This window comes from Prunus dulcis, chromosome 8 (assembly GCF_902201215.1).
Source record: "Prunus dulcis chromosome 8, ALMONDv2, whole genome shotgun sequence".
Classification (NCBI taxonomy): domain Eukaryota; kingdom Viridiplantae; phylum Streptophyta; class Magnoliopsida; order Rosales; family Rosaceae; genus Prunus; species Prunus dulcis.
The window spans coordinates 17,877,104-17,903,689 of record NC_047657.1 but is presented as its reverse complement, the minus strand read 5'-3'; the positions used below and the strand labels follow the sequence as shown (position 1 = coordinate 17,903,689).

At 37.2% G+C, this 26,586-nt stretch overlaps 4 protein-coding genes across 6 annotated transcripts; 2 read left to right on the top strand and 2 right to left on the bottom strand.

Moving 5' to 3' along the window:
* Window positions 1-208: 208 nt before the first annotated feature.
* On the top strand, window positions 209-2,916 carry LOC117638744 (ABC transporter I family member 21). Its single transcript, XM_034373850.1, has 6 exons — window positions 209-432; window positions 559-719; window positions 888-939; window positions 1,257-1,393; window positions 1,692-1,778; window positions 2,053-2,916. The coding sequence occupies exons 1-6, from the start codon at window positions 252-254 to the stop codon at window positions 2,338-2,340; spliced, it is 906 nt and encodes a 301-aa protein (XP_034229741.1). The 5' UTR covers window positions 209-251; the 3' UTR covers window positions 2,341-2,916.
* A 1,539-nt stretch (window positions 2,917-4,455) lies between these two features.
* On the top strand, window positions 4,456-9,433 carry LOC117637655 (serine/threonine-protein kinase 38-like). 3 transcript variants are annotated; one of them, XM_034372598.1, is made up of 14 exons: window positions 4,456-4,644; window positions 4,845-5,150; window positions 5,390-5,564; window positions 5,689-5,772; window positions 5,861-6,102; window positions 6,206-6,422; window positions 6,694-6,773; window positions 6,971-7,055; window positions 7,619-7,750; window positions 7,846-7,959; window positions 8,058-8,105; window positions 8,206-8,290; window positions 8,727-8,783; window positions 8,864-9,433. In XM_034372598.1, the coding sequence occupies exons 1-14, from the start codon at window positions 4,541-4,543 to the stop codon at window positions 8,992-8,994; spliced, it is 1,860 nt and encodes a 619-aa protein (XP_034228489.1). In that variant the 5' UTR covers window positions 4,456-4,540; the 3' UTR covers window positions 8,995-9,433. The 3 variants fall into 3 exon arrangements, with proteins under 3 accessions (XP_034228489.1, XP_034228490.1, XP_034228491.1); XM_034372599.1 differs by having other exon boundaries at window positions 4,530-4,644; window positions 4,794-5,150; XM_034372600.1 differs by having other exon boundaries at window positions 4,570-4,644; window positions 4,862-5,150.
* A 2,351-nt stretch (window positions 9,434-11,784) lies between these two features.
* Window positions 11,785-12,357, bottom strand: LOC117638652. The gene is made up of 4 exons (XM_034373748.1): window positions 12,317-12,357; window positions 12,135-12,223; window positions 11,901-12,054; window positions 11,785-11,823 (listed from the first exon to the last, which is right to left on the bottom strand). Exons 1-4 carry the CDS (start codon window positions 12,347-12,349, stop codon window positions 11,785-11,787), a joined length of 315 nt encoding a protein of 104 aa, XP_034229639.1. The 5' UTR covers window positions 12,350-12,357.
* A 2,729-nt stretch (window positions 12,358-15,086) lies between these two features.
* On the bottom strand, window positions 15,087-17,247 carry LOC117638072. Its single transcript, XM_034373162.1, has 6 exons — window positions 17,093-17,247; window positions 16,889-16,986; window positions 16,663-16,792; window positions 16,126-16,194; window positions 15,489-15,548; window positions 15,087-15,341 (listed from the first exon to the last, which is right to left on the bottom strand). The coding sequence occupies exons 1-6, from the start codon at window positions 17,177-17,179 to the stop codon at window positions 15,222-15,224; spliced, it is 564 nt and encodes a 187-aa protein (XP_034229053.1). The 5' UTR covers window positions 17,180-17,247; the 3' UTR covers window positions 15,087-15,221.
* Between the last annotated feature and the right edge of the window lie 9,339 nt (window positions 17,248-26,586).

Here is a 26,586-nt window from a genome sequence, read left to right as displayed (position 1 = left end):
GTGGGAACTTCCAACAAGCTCTTGACCAACTCTGGTTGGCCCATTACTTCTAAACTCGTGGCCGTTTATACACCAGATTTTATCCTTTCCCCAAGAGCATGTTACGTGGCCATCTATTTATCCGCCACGTGTACACAAGCAGTGGGACCAACATCCACCATCGGCACCCTATTAGTATCGGCCAACTCGTATTCATAAAATCACCACAGAAAACACAATCAGCTCCGTGCTACCGGATTTGCCGAGCAACCATGGCGGGCAGGGTCAGTGAAACCTCCAATCCGAGAGCGGAAGGAGAAGGAGAGACGTCGAGCGGTATTAGAGTCCATGGCATGCAATTCTCGTACGATGCACAACCCCCGCTTTTCTGCGATTTCAACCTTAACATAGCCCCCGGATCGCGATGCCTTCTCGTCGGCGCCAACGGATCTGGTAATTGAAAACCAGACTTTGTTTCACCGGTTTTTCATTTTCTTAGGTCTCTTTGGTTGCACGGAAACTCAGTTTCCTGGAAAGCAGTTAAATTTGTATTTCGAAGCTAATTGGGTAGTTTTGCAGGCAAGACCACTTTGCTGAAGATTCTAGCAGGGAAGCAGATGGTGGGAGGGAGAGATGTGGTGCGGGTTTTAAATTGTTCGGCTTTTCATGACACTCATTTGGTTTGCAGCGGCGATTTAGCTTACTTGGGAGGCTCGTGGAGTAAATCTGTTGGCTCTGCTGTGAGTTATTATACATACTCTGCCATCATTGAATGGTTTATTTAGGCTGAAAAGCACTTGCATTTCGCTTATTTGGGTATCATGGCCATGCGTTTTAGGCTTTTTAGCCAATTTGTTTTCATTTCCTTGACTGAAACTGAAAATAAATTTGTCTTTGGAAATTTTTAGGGAGAACTTCCATTGCAGGGAGATTTCTCAGCTGAACATATGATATTTGGAGGTGGGTAATTTTGACTGGCATGCTACATTTTTCTCCTTTTCATATAAAATTTTAAAATAATCTTAATGTAGAAGGGTCAAGCAAAAAACATAGTGTAGTGAATGATTTCTATTATGCAACTTCGTGAAGCTCTTGGATAATGTTATGTAACTTGTTTGATACCTAATGGTTCTTTGTCTATCTATTATTTTTAACGTTGTCAAATTTTATTAGTTCCATTTTCTCTATTCATGAGCTTGTAGATCATTCTTCATCGCATATAAGGGTGAAATTCAATCGATTGAAATTAAATTGTGTTTGCCCCCAATTTTTGGCAGTTGAAGGGACTGATCCAGTTAGGAGAGACAAGTTGATTGAGCTGCTTGATATAAACCTCCAGTGGCGAATGCATAAAGTATCTGATGGGCAACGACGTCGAGTCCAAATCTGCATGGGGCTTCTTCATCCTTTCAAGGTATCTTGAAATCTTGAATATGAGTTTGTACCAACAAAATGAAATGGCTGTTTCAGTGCACGTTTATGAGGATCCTTAGTTTGCATTCAATTTACCCCTGAAGCGTTTCGTAATGGTCAATTTTGTATTTGTATTGTGTTCTAGGGTGCTTCATATTTCATACCATTGCCTGCACATTGGAATCTCCACCTAATTGCTGTATCATTTCGTATTCCAAGTCCGTCTGTGATTAAAAATCTAGTAGATGATGTTGACATTTGAAACTATTTCTAACTAGAATCATTCTGTTAAATCCCAGGTTCTCTTGCTTGATGAGGTAACGGTCGACTTGGATGTTGTTGCGAGACTGGACTTATTAGATTTCTTCAAGGAAGAATGTGATCAGGTACGGACTTGCTTTATTTACTGTTATAATATTCACTTGCATGTACAGACTCCAGTTCTGATATGTGGAAGATCTTTAAATGGGAAAAACTGCATCTATCATTTCATCTGGACAAATTATATGATGCATATTTTTTCATCCCTTTGCATGCTGCATATATCATGGTGAGGCCATTTTTAATTGTTTGGTTAAGTAGTTTAAATATTTTTATACTCGCATTATTAAACCTGCTTACTCTGGTATAGTTTTATTCATCTTTTTGTGTTGACTGCAGAGAGGAGCGACAATTGTTTATGCAACCCATATTTTTGATGGGTTGGAGACATGGGCAACCCATCTGGCTTACATCCAAGATGGTGAGCTAAAGAGGGCTGAGAAGTTATCGGAGGTCAATGAGTTGAAGAGTTCGGCCAATCTGCTCTCTGTTGTTGAGTCCTGGCTTCGTGCTGAAACCAAGCATGAGAAAAAGAGATCCACAAATCCTCCTGCCCAAACTCAAAAGACCTCTCCTTTTGCTACTTCTCCATTTATGTCTTCAAGACACATGGCATATTACCGCTGATTTCAGTTAAGCTGTTAGATAAACATCCAAATTCAAAGTCAGATATGCAAGTGAGTAAAGCAATTTCATTCATCAGCAATTTTTTAATACTTCCTCAGTTGACCCTGTTATGGAGGATTTCCCCTTTTAGATTGTAGAAATAAGGGTGGCAGTAAGATGAATCCCCAGTTCTAGCTTTTGGGTTTGTTGCTACATGGTGAAGCCCCAATGGCCTGACTTTGGCAAATATGTTGTACTCCATTGGTTATTTAAGAAAGTTGTTACAAGATCAGTCTGCAATCTATTTCCTGGGGTGGCGTTGCCTTTTTACGGTAATGGAAAAAGAAGTCTCTTCTGAATCCTGATGAGAGGGGCTGTATAATAGGAGCATCAACATTATTGAATCCAGATGGGGCTATATTAGATTTGGTTGAGGATATTGTATGAAGCATTCTTTTAGTGTATGTGAAACCGTTGACTTTCAATAATTGAGTCTGTTGGTCTTAGCATGTCTCAAAAGGTGAACAGATGGAAAAACTCGTGTTTCAACACATGATGTACAATGGCATATTTATAATAGAGATATATTTCAAATGATATACAGCTTCAACTTTTAGTTAGTCTCAATTTGATCTGTTCTCAAAGATCATTTCTGCCTTTGGCATAAAAATGAGCAGAAAAGGTTTACTGTTGAAATTCATGCGATTAGCTATGTACTCTTCATGCCTAAACTGAAAAGCTCAAGGTTGATCTTTTCTACAAAGATATTTGAACCACCTCACGCATCTCCATGCCATCTGAACTAATAAGATTCATAATAAGCTAGGGTCATTTGTTGATGGGAAGGTTGCTATCATGTGATTTACACAGCTTTTGTTTTATTTTGTTTTATTTTTTTTCATAATACAAGCAATAGTCTATATTACAAATGGAGGGAGGGTTTCTCGTACACACATATTATCAAAGTAATATGGGTTCAAACATGAGACTACTGTTTGTAAATTAAGGCCTTTTTTCCACTCGGTTAGACCCTTTAGCTTCTTGAGTTTGATTTGATGTTGGTGATTGAGGATTATACACTTGTTAGCCTTTTAAGGCACACAATTTTTAAGTGCAAGAATACAAAGTATAATAGTTTGGAGAAACTCATGGAAGCTTTTTGCTTTGCCCAATTGCTTGTTACAGTCACTTTCTGAGGGCAATGCTTCTCCAGTAAATGGTAGTAACATTTGTAAGTGATTTGGACTTGTAGTGGTTGGTTGTGTGAGCTTAATTTACACTCTGCTCTTCTTTCTGGTTGATGTATTATTCTCAAAGGGACTGGGGATGGTCCCATGCATGTGGCCCATAATGCAAGAAACCTTCTGCTAAAGGGACTACAAGTCTGCAACTTGCCCTTTTCGAATGTTGGGTTTATCTGGACAAAAAAAGGGGATATTTTTCAACATGGTTTTTTTTTTTGTGTGTGTGTGTTTATATTTTATTTTTATCAATTTTCCATGGTTAAGATTATGGGTATGGTAATTCATGTTGCTCCACTTTCAACTAATATAATTTCCACAAACATTCCACAACATGCATTATGAGAACTTGGTTTTCATCTTTCATAAATTAAAAAGACAATAGAAAACTTGATGTGTTTGGTGTATCACATTTTCACGAGTTATAAATTAGTTTAAATTGAGATATATCAACTAGTATTTGGTTTAATGGTTTGATTCTAGAAGAGTGAGGTTTAACTAATACGGATGCCTATCTAGTTGTGGTTGCCTATTGACGGATACAAATACGCCTTGTAAAATTAAAAATAAAATAAAATAAATAAATAAATAACTTTGGCGACAAACTAATTGGGCTTGAGAAGAGGGGATGCGCATCCCGCGCAAGGCTTGTACATACATAGAACGTGGAAGAGCGCCGCCCAAGCGAATCTTCGCGGATCAATTTCTCGTGAGATCCAACGAATCTGAAACTAACACCCTTTAAAAAAAAAAATTAAAAAAAAAAAATTCGAATATTAAAATTTTATTTGATTAAAAATGGAAATGCAAAATTCGAAGGAAAACAGAAAAGCTATATCTATCAATATAAAAATGGAGGGAAGGTGTCTCTCTCTGTGCTGTGCACAACAGAGAGAGAGAGAGAGAGAGAGAGAGAGTTACGTGGATAACAAAACAAAGCAAAGAGAGTCGTCGGAGTTTCTCTGAAGCTCCGGACCCGAATGCCCAAGCGCAATTTAAAGCTTCAGCGAAAATGGCGGACTATCTTTAGGGTTTCGCGGATCACTTTCTCTTTTCTTTTTCTGCCTGTCGCTAATTTTACGCGGTAACCCGAATTCTCAGCCCCATCTGTCTTGTTCCAAGAATCTTTCCACATTCTTCATTTTCTTTCGCTCGCCATTTTCATTGTCAATTGTGATCGATTTTGAAATTTTTTGCTTCCAATGTTTCATTCCTGCAATGCTTGATTTACAGGCAATGTATTGCGTTCATTGTGAATTGTGATAATCGCTAGCTAAAATACAGATGGCTTGCAATTGAAGAAATACATTGCGGCTTTTGGCATGGTGTGGTGCTATCTGGTCACATTGGGCTCTGCATTGTGAGGAGGGAGATGGATTCGGCACGAAGTTGGCTTCAGAAGCTTCAACCGCGCGATAAGCTGAGGAGCTCGACTAGGAAGAAGGAGCCTTGCAGTGGAGGCGAGGAGGATTCGAATACGGATGAAGAAGCGCTTTCCAATGTCACCAAGCAGAAGGCTGCTGCGGCCAAGCAGTATATTGAGAACCATTACAAGGAGCAGATGAAGAACCTCCAGGAGAGGAAGGAAAGGTAGATAATAATTTGATACTTTGCCCTTTTTCTTTCTTTTGGTTTTATTTATTTTTCAGAATTAGTAACGCCCAAAAAGTATTGGGAGCTGGATTTGCAAGTTTGATGATTGCTAATTGGTAATTACAATGCAGATTGTGATCCTTTCTTATAAGGCTATTGTGATATAGGCAAACAAAATTTTAACCAGTTTTAGTGGTTTTATGATTTCTAATTGGTAATTACACTTTCTGGGGCAGGCGAAATATGTTAGAAAAAAAGTTGGCTGATGCTGATGTCTCTGAGGAAGATCAAAACAACCTTCTTAAGTTCTTGGAGAAGAAAGAAACTGAATACATGCGCCTTCAGAGGCATAAAATGGGTGTTGATGATTTTGAGTTGTTGACTATGATTGGCAAGGGTGCATTTGGTGAGGTATATATCTTCTTATCAGATCTTCGTTTTCACTTTCAGCCTCCCAGCAGCCACAGGGTGGGAATTTCGTCTCATGAGTTTGATATGAGATTTTAACCAGTAAAATGTTGCTTTTATGGTGCAGGTTCGTGTCTGCAGGGAAAAGACAACAGGTTCTGTTTATGCCATGAAAAAGCTCAAGAAATCAGAGATGCTTCGTAGAGGCCAGGTATCTAGTCAACTGTTCTTCCATTTGAATTACCGAGGTGATTTAAACTGTATTTACTGTCAGTTGACTTATATTACATTCTTTTTAGGTTGAGCATGTCAAAGCTGAAAGGAATTTGCTTGCTGAGGTGGACAGCAATTGCATTGTGAAGCTGTACTGTTCTTTTCAAGATGATGAGTTTCTTTATCTTATAATGGAATACTTACCTGGAGGAGATATGATGACTTTGCTTATGAGAAAGGATATTTTGACTGAAGATGAAGCTAGATTTTATGTTGCCGAAACAGTTTTGGCTATTGAGTCTATCCATAAACACAATTACATTCACAGGTTTGTGGTACAATATCAACACTGACTCTTTTGACAGATTAAATAATACAATTTATTGAACTGCAAAAATGGATGTTAACATAGGCTGTTTTGCATATTGCAGGGATATCAAGCCTGACAATTTACTACTTGATAGATATGGACACTTAAGACTGTCAGATTTTGGGTTGTGTAAACCTTTAGACTGCAGTACAATCCGAGAAGACTTTTCAATAGCACCAAATGTTAATGGTGGTCCACAGAATGATGAACGCCCTGCAGCTCCAAAACGAACACAACAAGAGCAACTGCAACATTGGCAGAAGAATAGGAGAATGCTTGTAAGTTATACACCATTATGCAATTACATTATCTCTCCCTCTCCCCCCACTGCCTCCTCTCTTTCTAGTGCAATGACTGTGGTGTAGATAAAAGAGGAACTGTTATCTCTCCCTACCTCCCCACTGCCTCCTCACTTTCTAGTGCAATGACTGTGGCGTAGATAAAAGAGGAACTGTTTCTTTTTGGATGTATAACATTGCGATACATGACCTTTTGGTTGAACATTGCGAAGGTATCATTCCTTTAATTTTTTATATATGGCCACTGCAGGCTTATTCCACTGTTGGTACACCTGACTATATTGCTCCAGAAGTTCTTTTGAAAAAAGGTTATGGGATGGAATGCGATTGGTGAGTATTATGCATTTTAGCAATTGGTTATTTTTTTCAACGACCTAGCATTCACCATTTTTACTACCATTCATATTGTAATGGGACCATTTTGGAAATTGGTACTTACCATGGCACTATTATGGACAACGAACTGAAGAGCTACTTTGTTTTTGGATGCCTGGATTGACAAAGTTATGATTTTCGTCGATGAGCAGGTGGTCACTTGGTGCCATTATGTATGAAATGCTTGTGGGTTACCCACCCTTCTATTCTGATGATCCGATGTCAACATGCAGGAAGGTAAATTTTAGAAATATTGAACATTTTATTTTAATATATCTCTTTTTAAAAGCCTCAAGCGTAATTTCAAAGGGCATGCCTCTTTGGCTTGTGACATCTCTTTTCATCATTTACAGAGCTTACGTGTTTCTGAAAATTTAGTTAATCAATCTGCATCCTTCAATTTGTAGATTCCAATGCATGTGTTTGATTTTAATAACGAACTGGTTCCTGGATTGTTTGTGCACTTTGGTGAAGTGTAGTTAATTGCTCTCATTTGGTGTTGCATTAATGAAACTTTGACGTGCTCTTCTCCCTTTTTAATTATTGTTTTCATAATTTTGGAGCTTAAATGATTCATATCATAAGCCCTGCTCACCTCCATGGCTTCCTCTGTGGTAGAAGTTGATAAACTATGGTTCTTTTTGATAACTAATTATATGACTTGGGACATTTGTAGACTCCCCTGACTCGACATGACACGCTGTTGATGATGCCACTTGTGTTTTAACTGTAGCGAAACACATTTGTCCGCAACCGACTATTTGCGTAATAATGTTTTCTGTCTTGCCCGTCTCTTGCAGATTGTAAACTGGAGAACTCATTTGAAGTTTCCAGAAGAAGCAAAGCTATCTCCAGAGGCAAAAGATCTTATCAGTAAACTCTTGTGTAATGTTAACCAAAGGTTGGGAACAAATGGGGCAGATGAAATAAAGGTGTTGTATGGTGTGTCCTGTTCTAAATTTCTTCAATTTGTTCATGAACTTGTTGCATATAATGGGAATTACGTTGCTGCTGATTCCTTTTTCAGGTTCATCCTTGGTTCGATGGTACTGAATGGGATAAGCTTTATCAAATGGATGCTGCATTTATTCCTGAGGTCAATGATGATTTGGATACTCAAAATTTTGAAAAGTTCGAAGAGGTATAGATATGCCTCAATTTTTGTGGAGTTGTGAAGCTACCTGTTTTGAGCACATCATATTTCTGATAATTTGATTTATACTAATTTTTGGTCTGCAGTCTGACTCCCAAACTCAGAGTTCATCCAAAACTGGTCCCTGGAGAAAGGTTAGCTTTTGAGTTTTGTCTCTTCTTAGCTTTTGTCACTAATTTGTATATACAATTTGCTACCACCAAATCTTTCCATTATTTTCTCTCCATTTTGCAGATGCTCTCCTCTAAGGACATTAATTTTGTGGGCTACACATATAAAAACTTCGAAATCGTTAACGATTATCAAGTGCCTGGGATGGGTATATATATCTCTTGCTCTCCCATAAACTTGCCTTAACACTTTATCTTTTGTTACATTTTGGTTAAGTTAACAGTTTGTGTTATATTTGTTTGTGTAGATATATAGATTTTGATGGTTCATGTAATGCATGGGTTAATCTAGATAATGTTAATGGTTGTTCGAATGGGAGATGCCGTACACAAATTATTGTTAAATTATTGATCAATGACAGTCAAGTGACCCAAATAACTGGGAAACAGAGGAAGCATGTACTAACTTGCTGGATTTCGATTATATATAGTATCCTGTCTGGTTAAGGCCACCCATTCATCCTGATGTTGGCTTTGGAAGAACATTATTTTAGCTGGTTATACTGCAGTGTTTATATTACAAGTACTCTTAGTGTGGCATTTTCTTTCTTTGTAAACTGATTCGGTCTCTTGTCTCTACGTAAGCCTCGTTGAAGAAGAAAAGCACCAAACCAAAGAGACCGTCTGTAAAAACACTATTTGGTAAACTTATACCTTTATCCATTTAAATTGAGAGCAAATGTCTTTTACTTTTCTCACCTTTTTGTGTTCAATTGAAGCAGATGAAGAGTCAGAGACATCGGAGACATCAGAGATATCTGACAGCGGAAGCAGTCATCCTGTGCAAGGGAGCTTTTTGAACCTCTTGCCTCCCCAGTTAGAAGTATCTCAACACCGGGACGACTCTCTCTGACCTTGCCAATCCGTCAGATGGACTAGGAGCTTGTTCCCAATTGTATTTTGAATTTGAAGCCGAAAGTAGGGGCAAGTTCTACCCATGGGTCCTTAACAGATGCTGCCTTTTGCGCCTGTATTTTTTTCGTTGGCTATTTAGGCTGGAGCTTTGAGGTTTGATTGAAAAGCAAACTCATGCTCTAAGGCCTGAAGAAAGGCACTGATTTTGAAGCCACTAATTCTCACTGAGCGTCCTGTAAGTTTTTCTGTCTTGAAAGATAAAGAAAAACTCCAGAGTAAATATCAATTCATTTACCACTAACGCTGTAATGTAATTTTCTTCTTCTTCTTTGTTGTCATTCTACCAAAATACTGTACAGAAGACGCTCAAATTCATTCACTGTATACATGTGCCATTCACTGTATTAAATAATGACAGCAAAAATACAATTTGTTCACTCTGTATTTCTTTTTATTTTATTTTCTGTTTGTTGTAGCTTAGAAACCAATTGATCAAATTCAGTTTACGTCATGCTTATGAGATTTTTCACGCATGCTCGAGCCAACAAAATACGAAAACATGTGTGACCCCGTCTTAAGTTAATTATTTTTCGGTTAGAATATAGTTTTCTGATTTGTTAATTACCAATCAACTAAAAAGTTCTGAACTAGACATATTTTCAAATTCATACATGAACTATCCGTTTTCAAATTCAGACATGAACTATCCATTAGTAGATATGTTAAATGCTTATGTGGCAAAAGTTGTTCCAAACCCCTCGGAATCTCTTACCCAACACCCAGCCAAATGATGAAGCATACTCCTTTCCTCAACAGAACAAACTGTATTGAGATTTGATTTTGAAATATCAGCAAGGCGTCTGAGGAAGGAAGGCCTGGCCTTCATCAACATGATTCACGTGGTCTAAAATTTGCTGCAGATGAGATGACTAGGACGTGTATGCAAATTGCAATGCAAACCAGTCAGGTGGGTGGGTGTGCTGAAGATTTATGAATTAATAACTTCTGATATGTCATGCATGCATGAGCATGATTTAAAAAAACCATTGCAGCGTGAACCAAGACTCTTTACGTATGAGAACGAGGAAGGAAGGGTATCCAAGCATTGTGTAAAGGGCAAAATGTTGCTCTTTGCTTTCTTTATTTTCATAAAAAATAAAACATATCTAGAATAGATGGAATGGGAAACCAATTCCTTTTCCGATCCGAGTCAGCATTAATTTATTCATTCAGGACATGAAAAATATTAGACATATTCAAGACAAGCCAACCACTCTCTCTCTCTCTCTCTCTCTCTCTCTCTCTCTCTTTTGCATATATATATATATATATCAAACAAGAATCACTTTGGATTATACACTTTACCAAAATTTACTCCCTCACCTGCTGCTCTGCGAAATTCCTCCTGTTCCTGTTGGTAACAGTAGTCCCACATCTGCAAAAATTCAGAACAAAACTGTTTCAGTACAAAAACTATAGCAATTTTTTGAGTCCATTAACCATCCCTCTCCCTATCACATTAGAATAACATTCTTAAAGATGACCAGAAGAACCTGATATTTCCAGATCAAGACCTAGACGACATTGTGTTAAGGAGCGAAATATACACAGCAAGACCAGTCAAAACGAGAAATTTACTTACTATTTACCGTATATCAGGTTCATAGTCAACCAACAACAATCAAGACAAGCTAATAAAGTTTACCAAATACATGGTTATTATTTCCTCACCTCTTCTGTCCAGTCGTCGGGATCCTCACGGGATCAATGCCTCGAAATCTTCACGACTAGCAACCTACAACAATCATAGATGCAAAATTAAATTCCAAAGTGATATTACGACATTTACGAACAAACAAGTAAAGGCATGCATCTCAACATCGGCTTATCTACTTGATTGCGTAATGCTTTTTGACTCCTGGAATAATATTAATCCCCCCACTATATAGAATTAGAACAAACCCAGATGTGCTTAATATGCAAATAATATACCTAACAAAAACAACTAAGGTGCCAAATCTTGAAAAGAAACGAAAACTGGGAATCACACTGGTTATTTACCTTATCAGGAATGGTTGTACCAACTGTAGACACATAAATTTTGGTGTAATAAATTCTATTGACAAGAAAATATTTAGGGTTCGGTGGATTAAATCGTGGGCCCCGTAATTCACCCATGTGGCGTGTGACTCATCAAAATTGGATTAATTGTCAAAAATGACAAATGGCGACATCCGACGGAGTGCATCAAACGGTTCAAGATGAAGACAAAATTAAAGGAAAGAATCTTCTGTGATTGACTTTGATTTAAATCAAATATTAATCAGGTTAATCAATTGAAGATAATCTGGTTAAATTGCCAGATTATGGGAATTGATTTAAATCAAATCAAATCCCACAAATCAAGGAAAGTTATTTAGGTCAAGCATCCGACAAAAGCCTATAAATAGGAGGCCTCAAGACGAAAGAAGGGGTCGAGAAAAAAACCTAGCACTCAGAAGAAACAGAAAACTCTCTGCATTCTTCACCCTACCTTGGAAGAGCCACCAAGCACAACAAATACGTGCCGGTTCCTTCACCATAAAAATCCCAAACACCAAACAAGCTTCGTGCTACCCGTTTGATCAAGATCAAGTCTCTACGACCCTTGTATCAAACACAAATTTTCTTTAAACACTTTGGAGATCGAATCAGAGGATTCAATACAGAGATTGTAACTCTAAATTTCATAAATACAATATTATTTTGTACACGTGTTCTTGTCTCATTTGTCGCAAGAAATTCGTGTTTACACCAACATCTGAACTTGCAGCATCGTCCTGCGACACTAAAAAAACAAAAACAAAAACCTATTAATAAATAACAAGAGCAGGAGAAGAAAAAGGAAAAAAGTAAAAGACATACGTTGAAAACTTTCATTAGGTCAGCAAATCGAGGATCGGCAAACGATTGGGAGACGAGTCTATTAAGGTGATCACGATCGAAGCCCGTGTGAGAATGGAACTTCACTAAGTCTTCAATAGCATCATGAAAAAAAGCAAGAATAGAATTGGCATGCCTGCAGAATGAACATCATACATGAGGACACGTTAAAAACTACAAGAATAGAGGCCAAACTAAATGAGTGAGGATTTTTACTTGATCGGATCATGCTCTCCCTCCTGCTGCCGTCGAGGAGCTTCTTCCGTTTTCTTCTCTATCTCGAGATTTGACATAAGGGGAGGTAACTGAATGGAAAATTGGATAGAATTATAAATAAATAAATAAATAACAATCAATTTATAATAGCCAGCTTGAAATTATTGATTTCTTTTGAATACCTCTGAACAGAGTTCGAACGTGTTTTTCATCATTGTTTCTTGTCCCTCAGTTGTTCGCAGGTGAATGAGAAACAGGGATACGCGAGCGATGGTGGTGAGAAGAGAAGACAATATTTTTTGAGTGCTGCTAAACGAAGCCTAAAATTAACTGACTACACCCTATGATCCAAGTACATCTTAATATTTTAATTAAAATATAAAATTAACTAAGTACACCCTATAGAACTACTAAAAATACCCCTAGTACACCCTAATACTTGTAGCATTATTTTATAGTTGATTTTCAGCTTGATTTTTTTGATAGTGTTTATAAACCTTTGACTTTTCATATGGATTTATGCTTCTACTAAGACTGTTGACACTTTTTTAGCAATTCCAAATCCTTGCAATCACCACCTCTTTCGTTAAAAACACAATAGGACAAATGGGAAATTAAACACAAATTATCTCATAACATTTTTTGTGTTGGAAGAAGCCAAATGAGCAAAAAACCATCATAATTACCCATGCATGAAGTTGAGACAAAACGCATGGAGATTTATCCATGGCTCCAAGGAAAAAAAAACGTGCTTTTGGTTGTTCAAAGAGGGTCCAAGTAAGTCAGATTGATTTTCATATTCATAAACAAACTTTGACTTTGACTTTGATTCGGTTTCTTTTCTTATTGTTGATTGGGTAATTAGGATGATAAAAGATTGTTGGAGCATAAACACAAAGAACAGGAAGAAAGAAACAGCACAGACGATTGCAAAAGGTTGGCAACGTTCTCAACAAGCATAAATAAATGGATATGGTTAGTAGGGTGTACTTAATAAAATTATGGTTAGTAGGGTGTACTTATTAAAATTATATTTGTTTCACAATTTCATATATCTTTTTTGGTCATTTTATATTAGGGTAAATCAGTAATTCAATATATATTTTTGTAGTAGGATGTACTCAGTTAATTTTAGAGTTCATTTAGCAACACTATTTTTTTTAGGGTTCGAGAAGAAGGACTTTGGGTTTTTTTCTCTTAAATGCCTCTGGCTTTATAGAGATACCTAAAACTTGTTTCCCTTAATGACATAATTAGAAAGACATTCCCCACGGCTCCACGTTTTTTATTGAGGAACAAGATACCCAAAACATGTTTCCCGTTTTCATGAATTCAGACTCCCACATTTTGTAGGAAAGGCAGGTCCAAATCCATGGGAGGCCCGGGTAGTTTAAAAGAAGTGCTTTGAGCACATGCTCGAAGAAGAGTCCCCAACCAATTATTTTCATTCAATCTACAATAATCTTATTTTTATTGCCAACTATTTTTCGGAGAAGAGTCCCCAACCAATTTCAAGGTTTATTTTGGGAATTAAAAGAAAAAAATTTCTGAAAAAAGTCTCTCGTAAGCGCGGAAGCGCGTGCGAAGAGGCTATTATTGGATTTAAAATGAAGGCACTTTTTTGCATATCACATAAAAGGGTATTATTAAACGAATTCTAAAATTAACTGAGTACACACTCTATGATCTAAATACAACATAACATTTCTTTGACAAAAAAAAGTATATCATAATATTTAAATCAAATTATAAAATTAACTAAATACACCTTATTCAATGACAGTCCTACGCCAAGAGCAAGGTAGGCAATTACCTACCCAAAAAATTTCCAACCAAAAAAAAAAAAAAAAAACCGTATGTAACGTAAGCACTAGCACTAGGTAGGCAAGAGCTTCAGCTCCCAAAAAGCTTCTCAGGTGTCCACATGATACAAATTCAACATGCTTTCACAATTTTTCATGTCATAAAATAGCAATACCTATCCAATATGAAATGATTATTCATATTCCTATCTGGTTTCTTTACTGCAGTCCTAATTCCCAAAATATATTTTCCATGCTCCCAAATATTTTCAGACCCTCTTGTACTTCGTTGGAATTTATTATGATAATTTTAATAAAGGGTTACTTATTTTAATTTATATTTCTTTGGTTTATTAGACTATATTTCTCTTTAGTACTCAAATTTCAAGGTTGCTAAATGAAGCAATATGTTGTTATATGTAAATTACAAAAATTGTTGCCATATGTGGGGTTGGAAAAATTGTAATGCTAGATATATTTAAATTTATATATGTTTTTTTGATGTGCAATGGGTAACACATCATGATATTGTTCATAACAACCTTAATTTTGCACAAACAACTAAAGTTCAAAAGTTAAAACAACATCGCTCATAGGACAACAGATGCCTATAACTAGAAGTAGCATCATCACTGTTGATTTTTGTGATGTTGTAAGTCAGAAAATGCATTAGCGCAGTATAAACCGTAGTGGTTATTATAAAACTAATGTTACAAATATATAAAGGTAATGTTATAGGCAAAGGTGAGTGATACCACACTAGTAAGGGTGATTTGGCAGTGGATATTATTCGTTACTAAAAGCAAAATAGTGAATTATTATAAGCTCTTGTCAAGTTATTGACCCAAAAAACAAAGCTCTTGTCATGCTTTGTAAGTAAGTTTTTTCCTAACCAAAAATACCACTGACACACTGTATCGCACAACACCAAACTCATTCAGCTCCTCAATTACACTTCTGGCAATAGCAATTCTTCACACTCCGCGTTTTTTCTCTCTGTTTTTTTCGTCACAACAACTCACTTTAACATAAACAAACAAATAACATCCAAAAGAATCATTGATAAACAAATGCTAGAAGACAGTGAGCTATCTCATCTCAAAATTGCTGTATTGAAAAAGGGAGCTATAATAAAATAATTACCCACAAATGCAAAAACAACGACCGAGTATTATTAATTAAAAATGCAACCAAAAAACATAGAATAGATGAAATGGGAAACCAATTCCTTTCTCTGAGTCAGCATTAATTAATTAATTAAGAACATGAAAAACAGTAGACATATTCAAGCCAAGCCACTTGAGCACTCTCTCTCTCTTTTACTTGTCTTCTTCGCAATTTTCCGTCTTCTTCGATATGTTTTATCCAATCGCTTTTGTATCCGCTTCTTCTTCTCCAAAGCCAACTGTCAAAGATGAAAAGTGAGTTACAACATTTCCAAAGAAGCTATTGTGGCATGCATCCCAACCCAAACATTGACATATCAACTTGATATATATATCAAACATGAATCACTTTGGATAATACATTTGACCAAATTTTAGTTTCTCACCTGCTGCTCTTCGAAATTCCTCACCTCCTCCTTTTCCTTTTCATACATGTACTCCCACATCTGCAAAAATCCAGTACAAAACTGTTTCAGTACAAACTATAGCAATTTTTTGACTCCATAAACAATCCCTCCGCATACCACATTAGAATAACATTCTTAAAGATGACCAACAGAAGCTGATATCTCCAGAGCAAGACCTAGACGACCTTGTGTTGTGTGTGTCTAATAATATGAATAATAAGGAGCCCTGCGAGAGAAAACAATGCAAGCGTCGAAAGCTGTCCTACAACAATCAGACATTCAAACTCCGGTCTGATTATAACATTTGCAAACAAAATATTGAATTAATGCCTCTTAGCGTTGGCAGCATATTTACTGGATGACATTGATGACCAGTGAAACTAGATGTATGTTTCCATGACACGGCTCATCAAACAGATATACGAATAATAGACATCTGAAAAGCAATTAAGGTGCTAAATATACACACCAAGACCAGACAAAATGGGGAATATGTTACCATCTCAGAATCATAGTCAACCAACATCAATCAAGAACCCAAAGAAGGTGATTGCAACAATATTTACAAAGAAGAAGCTAATAAAGTATACCAAATACATGGTTATTATTTCCTCACCTCTTGTGTCCATTCTTGAGGATTCTCAGGGATGGATGCCTCGAATTCCTCAAGATCACGAGCAGCTTCCTACAACAATCAGAGATGCAAAATTTAATTCCAAAGTGATATTACAACGTTTACAAACAAACAAGAAGTAAAGGCATGCATCTCAACATCGGCTTATCTACTTGATTACATAGATGACCACCACATCATTCTTTGACTCCTGGAATTAAAAATCCCCTATACATCGAATTAGAATCACTTTGTTTTACTCGATCAACGAACCCAGATGTTTCCAGAGCAGAGAAAAAGCTTTTGTATGTGCTTAATATGCAAATAATAGACCTCACAAAAACAACTGAAGTGCCAAATCTTGAAACGAAGACGATGAAAACTGGGAATCATACTGGTTATCACCTTATCAGGAATGGTTGTACCAACATCTACACTAGATGCATAATAAATAAATAAATAAAAAGAGCAGAAAAAAGGAAAAGACATATCCAACTTGTATAGAGACATGTGACAAGTTTAGTTAGGTCAGGATCTTACCGATTCAAGACTTGCAACCAATCTGCAGATGGACTTCATAGCCCTATGACGCTCCTCCTCCGTGTCGCATGCTTTGTTCACAAAATCTACAGTAGGTTCATGGAGAAAACCAAGAAGAGACTCGGCGTACCTGCAGAATGGGAAAGAGGGGAAAATCATATCATACATGAGGACACGTTAAGACTTACAAGAATAGAGGCCAAACTAAATGAGTGAGGATTTTTACTCGCTCGAATCCTGCTCTTCCTCCATCTCCTCCTGCTGCCGTCCAGAAGGGTCGTCTGTTTTCTTCTCTATCTTGAGATTTGACATAAGGGGAGGTAACTGAATGGCAAATTGGATAGAATTTTTATTATTAAAAAGACCAACAACAATCATACTTTTAAGCTTACTGAAAAAAGGAAAGAGAGAGAGAGAAACGCATGCATACAGTATCAGTTGCGCCAGACAGAGCATCGCTTTTTTTCATCACAGTCTCAATTATCTCTAAAACGACTCGGAGGCTCTCTTTACTCATTGTTTCTTCCTTGGAACGGACGAGGGAGCGATGGGTTGAGAGAAGAGAAGACAAATCTTTTTCAGGGTTTGATGCCTGTGTCTGTGCCTTTATAAAGACTCGCAGCGACTCTTTAGTCATATTTATGTGCCATTTGGTATTTTTTATATTTTTTATTTTATTTTTAGAATTCAGAAAAGATAATATGGATAGTTATGTTCCATAAAAATAAGACCTATTATCTGATTTTTGTTTTTAATTTTAATTTTTTTAATATATAAAAATGTGAATTTACCATATTATTCTCTCATTTAATTAATAATTTCAATTCTTAATGTTTGAATTAACTAAGGGTATTTTATAGTATTTTGAATGTTTCACCATTTCCTGCCTTTTGTTCTATATATATAGATATAGATATTTTCTGGTAAGAAAGAATTATTTCGGTCTTTTATGAGATTTATTGTAAACAATCTCAATTGAAAATTTGAATTTGGAATTAAAACTGAAGTGATTGTAAAAACACAATTTAAACCTGTCTTGATTTGTTTTATTTTAAGATAAACAAACAAATAACATCCAAAAGAATCATTGATAAACAAATGATTACCCACGAATAAAAAAAGAAGAGCAATTCTGAGCAAAAACACATCCTTTGAACGGCCTTGCAGTTCCACGGGAGAAGAAATAATGAAGGCTTAGAGGCAAAGTGCGACTGTTTGTGTCAATCCATGTGAAACTGAGGTTTGAGTATTTTCTCTTATGTTTCTCTTTTTGTAAAATTCTTATGCCAATTCCAATGCTGACTTTGGTTTTGTGGTGTTGGATTTTATGCAAGATGAGAGAAGAGAATAATAGGGAGGGTTTTCCTCTCTTGATACATATAAAGGAGTTGAGAGGGTTTTCCTCTTTTCACACACACCAACCCTTACCAATTAAAGTAAACCAAAAAACATATCTAGAATAGATGGAATGGGAAACCAATTCTTTTCTCCGAGTCGGCATTAATTACTACTTATTCAGAACTTGAGCTCTCTCTCTCTCTTTTACTTGTCTTCTTAGCAATTTTCCGTCTTCTTTGAAATTTTTTGTCCAATCGCTTCTGTATCCGCTTCTGCTTCTGCAAAGCCAACTGTCATACAACAACAATCAAAGATGAAAAGTGAATTACAACATTTCCAAAGAAGCTATTGTGGCATGCATCCCAACCCAAACATTGACATATCAACTTCATTTTACATATATAGAGATAGATCACCATATTCATTGACTCTTGGAAACAATCAATCCACATATATATATATATATATATATCAAACATGAATCACTTTGGATAATACATTTTACCAAATTTTACTTCCTCACCTGCTGCTCTGTGAAATTCCTCATACTCTCCTCTGTTCCTTTTGGTACATATACTCCCACATCTGCAACAATCCAGTACAAAACTGTTTCAGTACAAAAACTACAGCAAATTTTTTGACTCCATTAACAATCCTCCACATATCACATTAGAATAGCATTCTTAAAGATGACCAGCAGAGCCTTGATATTTCCAGAGCAAGACCTAGACAACATTGTGTTGTGTGTGCCTAACACATCATTTGTGGTCTGTCTAATAATATGAATAACAAGGACCCCATGCAATGGTCGAAAGCTCTCCTACAACAATCAGATAGTGCAAGCTCCAGTCTGCTTATTACATTTGCAAACAAGATATTGAATTAATGCCTCTTAACATTGGCAGCACATATATTTACTGGATGACAAGGGAAACCACATGTACGTTTCCATGACACGGTTCATCAAACAAATATACGAATGATAGACCTCTGAAATGCAATTAAGGTGCTAAATATACACACCAAGACCAGACAAAATGGGGAATATGTTACCATCTCAGAATCATAGTCAACCAACATCAATCAAGAACCCAAAGAAGGTGATTGCAACAATATTTACAAAGAAGAAGCTAATAAAGTATACCAAATACATGGTTATTATTTCCTCACCTCTTGTGTCCATTCTTGAGGATTCTCAGGGATGGATGCCTCGAATTCCTCAAGATCACGAGCAGCTTCCTACAACAATCATAGATGCAAAATTTAATTCCAAAGTGATATTACAACGTTTACAAACAAACAAGAAGTAAAGGCATGCATCTCAACACCGGCTCATCTACTTGATTACATAGATGACCACGAACCCAGATGTAGATTTTTCTGGAGCAGAGAAAAAACTTTTGTATGTGCTTAATATGCAAATAATAAACCTTAATCTACTTTCATTAATATTAAGTGATTTATTAGATGGCAAATCTTGAAAAGAAGACGAGGAAAACTGGGAATCAACACCTAAACAAGTGCACGACTTGTTAAAGAGACAAGTGACAAGTCTTAGTTACCGATTCAACAAGTGCACAAAATCTGGAGATGGACTTCATAGTCCTATGGCGTTCCTCGTCCGTGTCGCAATGTCTCTTCACTGACCTCTCAAAGATGTTACGACTTAAACCAAGAAAATAATCGGGATACCTGCACAATGGGAAAGAGCGGAAATATCACATCGTACATGAAGACACGTCAAAAATTGGAAGAATAGAGGCCAAACTACGTGGGTGAGGATTTTTTTGGTCCAATGTATATTTTGGGTTATTATACATCAACAAATCATTCCAAAACTTAACACAATGCGAGGTCTCCTTCGCTAATTGAAAAATCAAAGGGTAGTGATGATTTGTTGGGTAGTGAATAATATGGAGGACAAATGTTTAAGGTTTTAATTGTATTTAGTTTAGCATCACAAATTATGAATGAATCGTTTTATGTTGTGTATTGAAAAAGGCAGGATGCACTTGTGATGCAGGAGCATCCATCCTTGCCAGAAGGGCTAAGTTTTAGCTATACTAAATTATTCAATTAATTATTTTCCTATCTTAACTAGGATTTGATTTAATTTCTTGGACTTTCTTTGCCAAACTGACAAATTTGACACTTCCGAACCCTAATCTATTATAGTGAAGCTCCTTGATAATTTGTTCCCGTACTGATCCCTCGGGAATACACAACAAATTGCCTTTAAATAAATACCAATCAAACATTCGAAATGGATGCATCTTTCAACCAGTAGAACTTTAGAGTTCAAATTCTAAAACAATATCTTGAGTACGCATCTTAGTTAACAACAGATTCCTTATGCTCAAAGCATCTTCAACTTTGTTATTTAGATTCCCCAGTCCTGTACAGTACTTGAGAGAAAAGTTGAATCCATAAAAGTAGGAACATGCAAGAAGATAATCTCATCTAAAAATTGTTGTGTTGAAAAACGGGGTTATTATCAAATATTACCCACAAATGCAAAAACAAGGACAAACCAATTCCTTTATCCGAGTAAGCATTAATTAATTAATTTAGAACATAAAAAAAAACTAGACATATTCAAGCCAAGCCACTTGAGCTCTCTCTCTCTCTCTTTTACTCCTCTTCTTCGCAATTTTCCGTCTTCTTCGAAATTTTCTGTCCAATCGCTCCCGCTCCTGCTTCTGCTTCTGCTTCTGCAAAGCCAACTGTCATACAACAACAATCAAAGATGAAAAGTGAATTACAACATTTCCAAAGAAGCTATTGTAGCCTGCATCCCAACCCAAACATTGACATATCAACTCGATTTTACATATATAGATAGATCACCATATTCATCTGACTCTTGGAACAATCAATCCACCTATATATATATATATATATATATATATATATATATCAAACATGAATCACTTTGGGAAATACATCTGACCAAATTTTACTTCCTCACCTGCTCTGCGAAATTCCTCATATCCTCCTGTTCCTTTTGGTACATATACTCCCACATCTGCAAAAATCCAGTACAAAACTGTTTCAGTACAAACTATAAACAATCCCTCCACATATCACATTAGAATAACATTCTTAAAGATGACCAACATAAGCTGATATTTCCAGAGCAAGACCTAGACTGCATTGTGTTGTGTGTGTCTAATAATATGATTAATAAGGAGCCCTGCCAGCGAAAACAACGCAAGCGTCGAACAACAATCAAGAACCCAAAGAAGGTGATTGCAACAATATTTACAAACAAGCTAATAACGTTTATCAAATACATGGTTATTATTTACTCACCCCTTGTGTCCAGTCGTCAGGATTCTCAGGGATGGATGCCTCGTATTCCTCGCGATTACGAGGAGCCCCCTACAACAATCATAGATGCAAAATTTAGTACCAAAGTGATATTACAACGTTTACAAACAAACAAAAAGTAAAGGCATGCATCTCAACATCGGCATATATATCGAATTAGAATCACTTTGTTTTACTCGATCAAAGAACCCAGATGTTTCCAGAGCAGATAAAAGGCTTTTGTATGTGGTTAATATGCAAATCATAGACCTCACAAAAAAACTCAAGTGCCAAATCTTGAAAAGAAGACGAGGAAAACTGCGAATCACACTGGTTATTACCTTATCCCGAATGGTTGTACCTGTTGGTGTATAGGTGTAGCTGCTGTGATGGAATTAGAATAGGAAGGTTCTATTCTTGTTAGAAAGGCTGCCTTGGATCATAGTCCAAGTGTACAGCAGAGAATGTAACAGCATTTGCCACTTGTCATTATCTTATAGGGTTATGATTGATTGGTTAGATTGTGTGTTGTTATAGGGAATATATTCTTTGTAACGGTTTTGGTCAGCAAGAGAATATATGCATGTTTTTGGTGCTGAGCTGAGACAGCTAGCATTCTTCTTCAAGCTCTCTCTCTCACACACAAATCTGACCTTTCTCTACTCTAAAGCTCTCTGCATTTTCATTAAGATTGATTACATGCTTTGAATGAATCTATATGCATGATAATGTTCTGCATATGCTAACATGGCCTCAGAGCCAGGTTTGATCTTGTAATACTGGGCGTTTTCTGTGCTAAGCTATTGAAGCTGCAGCTGAGCTTGAGTTCTGCAGATCTAAGTCTAACATGGCTGGATCAAGTGGTGGTGAGTTGAGAGCACCAATCTTCAATGGTGAGAACTACGATTTCTGGAGCATTAGGATGAAGACCATCTTCAAATCTCATGGACTGTGGGATTTTGTGATCAAAGGACTTGATGGTATGGATATGAAGAAGTCAGATGAATCTGATGATCAGAAAAAGGAGAGAGAAGAATCAAGTGGGAAAGGCATGGTTGCTGAGGTACTCATGAAGGATGCCAAGGCCCTTGGATTGATTCAAGGAGCAGTTTCAGAGGAGATATTCCCACGAATATCTCATGAAGAGACATCAAAAGGTGCATGGAGTATTCTGCAGCAAGAATTCCATGGAGATAAGCAGGTAAGGAGTGTTAAATTGCAAGGCCTTAGAAGAGAATTTGAATATACAAGAATGAAGGATGATGAATCTCTAACTGTCTATGTTACTAAACTATTTGATTTAATTAATCAAATGAGAAGTTATGGGGAGGAATTGCCTAGGGAGAGAATTGTTCAAAAACTGCTTATCAGTCTGCCATCTACCTATGACTCTATCTGTTCAGTTATTGAACATTCTAGAGATCTGAATGAGATTGAGGTGCAGGAGGTTGTTGCCTCACTAAAGAGCTTTGAGTTGCGTTTAGATAGGCACTCTGAAAACAGAACAGAGAAGGCATTTGCTAGCCTTAGTGTAGATGCCAAACAGACCAAGACTGGAGAACAGAACAGCAAGCAGAATAAAAATTGGAAATCCAAAGGCAAGAAGTGGGATAACAAGGCAAGTGAAGGCACTAAAACTCCCTGCAAGCATTGTGGTAAGCTACATTTTGGTGAATGTCGATTCAAGGGCAAGCCAAAGTGTTATAACTGTGATAAGCTTGGCCACATTGCAAAAGACTGCTATAGCAAGAACACACCACAGCAGGTCAACTATGCTACTCAAGTGGAAGCTGCACCAACAATGTTCTATGCTAGCAATGTAAGTGGTGCTGGTGTAACAAGGGATGAAGAGATCTGGTATTTGGACAGTGGGTGTAGCAACCACATGACAGGAAAAGAAGATTTGTTGGTGGATATTGACAGAAAGGTGACTGCCAAGGTTGAAATGGGAATTGGACAGCTTGTAGAAGTAACTGGAAAAGGCACTATTGTGGTTGAAACCAAAGCAGGCAAGAGACATATCAAAGAAATAATGCTTGTACCTGGACTGAAAGAGAACTTACTCAGTGTAAGACAGATGATAGAACATGGCTATTATTTGGTATTTGGTGATCACAAGGTGGAAATCTACAATGACGGCTCTCATACAAATCTGGTGGCAAAGGTTCAGATGAAAGGAAACAGAAGCTTTCCTTTGAAGCTGCAGGCTGAAATGCACTTTGCTTATAGAGCAAGTGTAGACCATTCCACTGATCTCTGGCATAGAAGGTTTGGACATCTCAATATGAGTAGTCTAAAACTATTGAAAGAGCAAGATATGGTAGTAGGACTGCCAGAAATTAAAGAAGATAGACAGGTATGTGAGGGGTGTGTTCTAGGCAAGCAGAGTAGAGAAGCATTCCCAAGAGAAGCAACCTCTAGAGCATCAACCCCACTAGAACTTATTCACAGTGACATCTGTGGTCCTATGCAGACAGTTACCAAAACTGGAAATAGGTTCTTTCTCACTTTCATAGATGATTGCACAAGGATGTGTTGGGTCTATTTCTTAAGGCACAAGTCAGAAGCTCTTTGTGTTTTTAAGAAGTTCAAAGCAACTGTGGAATTGTAAAGTGGATACAAACTCAAACAATTAAGAAGTGACAGAGGAGGAGAGTACACTTCAATGGAGTTTGAGAGGTTCTGTGACAATGCAGGCATTGAAAGGCAGCTCACAACCCCATACACACCACAGCAAAATGGTGTGGCAGAGAGGAAGAATAGAACTATAGTAGAAATGGCCAAATGTTTGATGTTGGAAAAGAAAATTCCATTTGATTTCTGGGCAAAGGCAGTCAACACATCTGTGTACATTTTGAATAGATGTCCAACTAAAGCCTTGAGCAAAAGGACACCATTTGAGGCTTATGGTGGGAGGAAACCAGGAATTAAGCATCTGAAGGTGTTTGGTTCATTGTGTTATGCTCATGTACCAAAACAGCAAAGACAGAAGCTAGATTTGGCAAGCAAAAGATGTATTTTCTTAGGGTATGGCAGCTGTGAAAAGGGATACAGGCTGTACAATATTGAAACTGAAAAGGTTATCATTTCAAGAGATGTGATATTTAGTGAGAATGAGTGTTGGGATTGGAATACAAAGAAGGAGACTAGTGTGAACATTCAGCTCACTGAAATCAGAGAAGAAGAACAAGGAGCAGAAGGGAGTTCTTATGAATTTGAAGAACAATTGGAAGTGAATGAGATGCCTAGCTTAAACACTGAAACCAGTGACCAAGAAAGGGAAGCAGTATCACAGGATGTTGATCATACTCCTCTCAAGTACAAGAGCATTGCAGAAATTTATGAAAAGTGCAACATGTGCATTATAGAACCAGAAAGTTTTGAAGAGGCAGCAAAGGATGACTCTTGGAAGAAAGCAATGGAAGCTGAAATCACCATGATTGAGAAGAACAATACATGGGAGCTTGTGAATAGACCATTTGATAAACCAATCATTGGAGTCAAGTGGATCTATAAGACTAAACTGAACCTAGATGGATATGTGCAGAAGAATAAGGCTCGGCTGGTGGCAAAGGGATATTCTCAAAAGCCTGGAATTGACTTCAATGAGACCTTTGCACCAGTGGCTCGCCTTGATACTGTGAGAACTTTGGTGGCTGTGGCTGCACAGAGAAACTGGAATTTGTTTCAACTGGATGTAAAGTCTGCATTTCTTAATGGAGTGCTAAATGAAGAAGTTTATGTAGATCAACCATCTGGTTTTGTGATGCAAGGAAGTGAAGATAAAGTGTATAAGCTGAAAAAGGCTTTATATGGTTTGAAACAAGCTCCAAGAGCTTGGTATGATGAGATAAATTCTTATTTCATCAAGACTGGTTTTTATAGAAGTCCAAGTGAAGCTACTTTGTACACTAAGATGTCTACAAGTGGTATTCTCATTGTGTCTCTATATGTAGATGATATTATCTACACAGGAAGCTCAAAAGAAATGATGGCTGCATTCAAAGATGATATGATGAGACAATATGAGATGACTGACCTAGGGCTGTTGCATCATTTCCTTGGTCTTGGGGTCCTACAAACTGATTCTTGCATCTTCCTCCACCAAAAGAAGTATGCAAAGACCTTACTTGACAAATTTGGACTCAAGGATTGCAAGTCTGTTGCAACACCACTGGCAGTGAATGAAAAGTTGTCAAAAGTGGATGGAAGTGAACTAGCAGATGAGACATTGTATAGGCAAATGGTGGGGAGCTTGCTCTATCTGACTGCAACCAGACCAGACATCATGTTTGCAGCAAGCCTCTTGGCTAGATTCATGCATAATCCAACCAAGAAGCACATGGGAACAGCAAAGAGAGTGCTAAGATATGTTCAAGGCACCATAAACTATGGAATTGCCTATGATAAGGGAAAAGGAGCTGTGTTAATTGGCTATTGTGATAGTGATTGGAGTGGAAGTGAAGATGACATGAGGAGCACATCAGGCTATGCTTTCAACTTGGGGTCAGGTGCATTTTCTTGGGCTTCAATCAAGCAAAGTAGTGTTGCTCTGTCAACAGCAGAGGCTGAGTACATGAGTGCAGCAGAAGCTACTGCACATGCTATGTGGCTGAGGTTTGTGTTATCTGATTTTGGAGAGGAACAGGTAGAACCAACTCAGTTGTTGTGTGACAACACTTCAGCTATTGCTATATCTAAGAATCCTGTTCATCATCACAAAACCAGACACATCAACCGCAGGTTTCACTTCATAAGAGATGCTCTACAAAATGGTGAGATTGATTTGCTATATTGCAAAACAGAAGTGCAGCTTGCTGACATTTTCACCAAGCCTTTAGCAAGAGACAGATTTGAGTATTTGAGGAAGGCTCTAGGTGTTATTTCAGCACAACACCTAGAAGGGAGTGTTGGTGTATAGGTGTAGCTGCTGTGATGGAATTAGAATAGGAAGGTTCTATGTTAGAAAGGCTGCCCTGGATCATAGTCCAATTGTACAGCAGGAATGTAATAGCATTCTGCCACTTGTCATTATCTTATAGGGTTATGATTGATTGGTTAGATTGTGTGTTGTTATAGGGAATATATTCTTTGTAACGGTTTTGGTCAGCAAGAGACTATATGCATGTTTTTGGTGCTGAGCTGATACACAGCTAGCATTCTTCTCCAAGCTCTCTCTCTCTCACACACAGAAATCTGATCTCCTCCTATTCTAAAGCTCTCTGCATGTTCATTGAGTTTCATTACATGTTTTGATTAAATCTATATGCATGATAA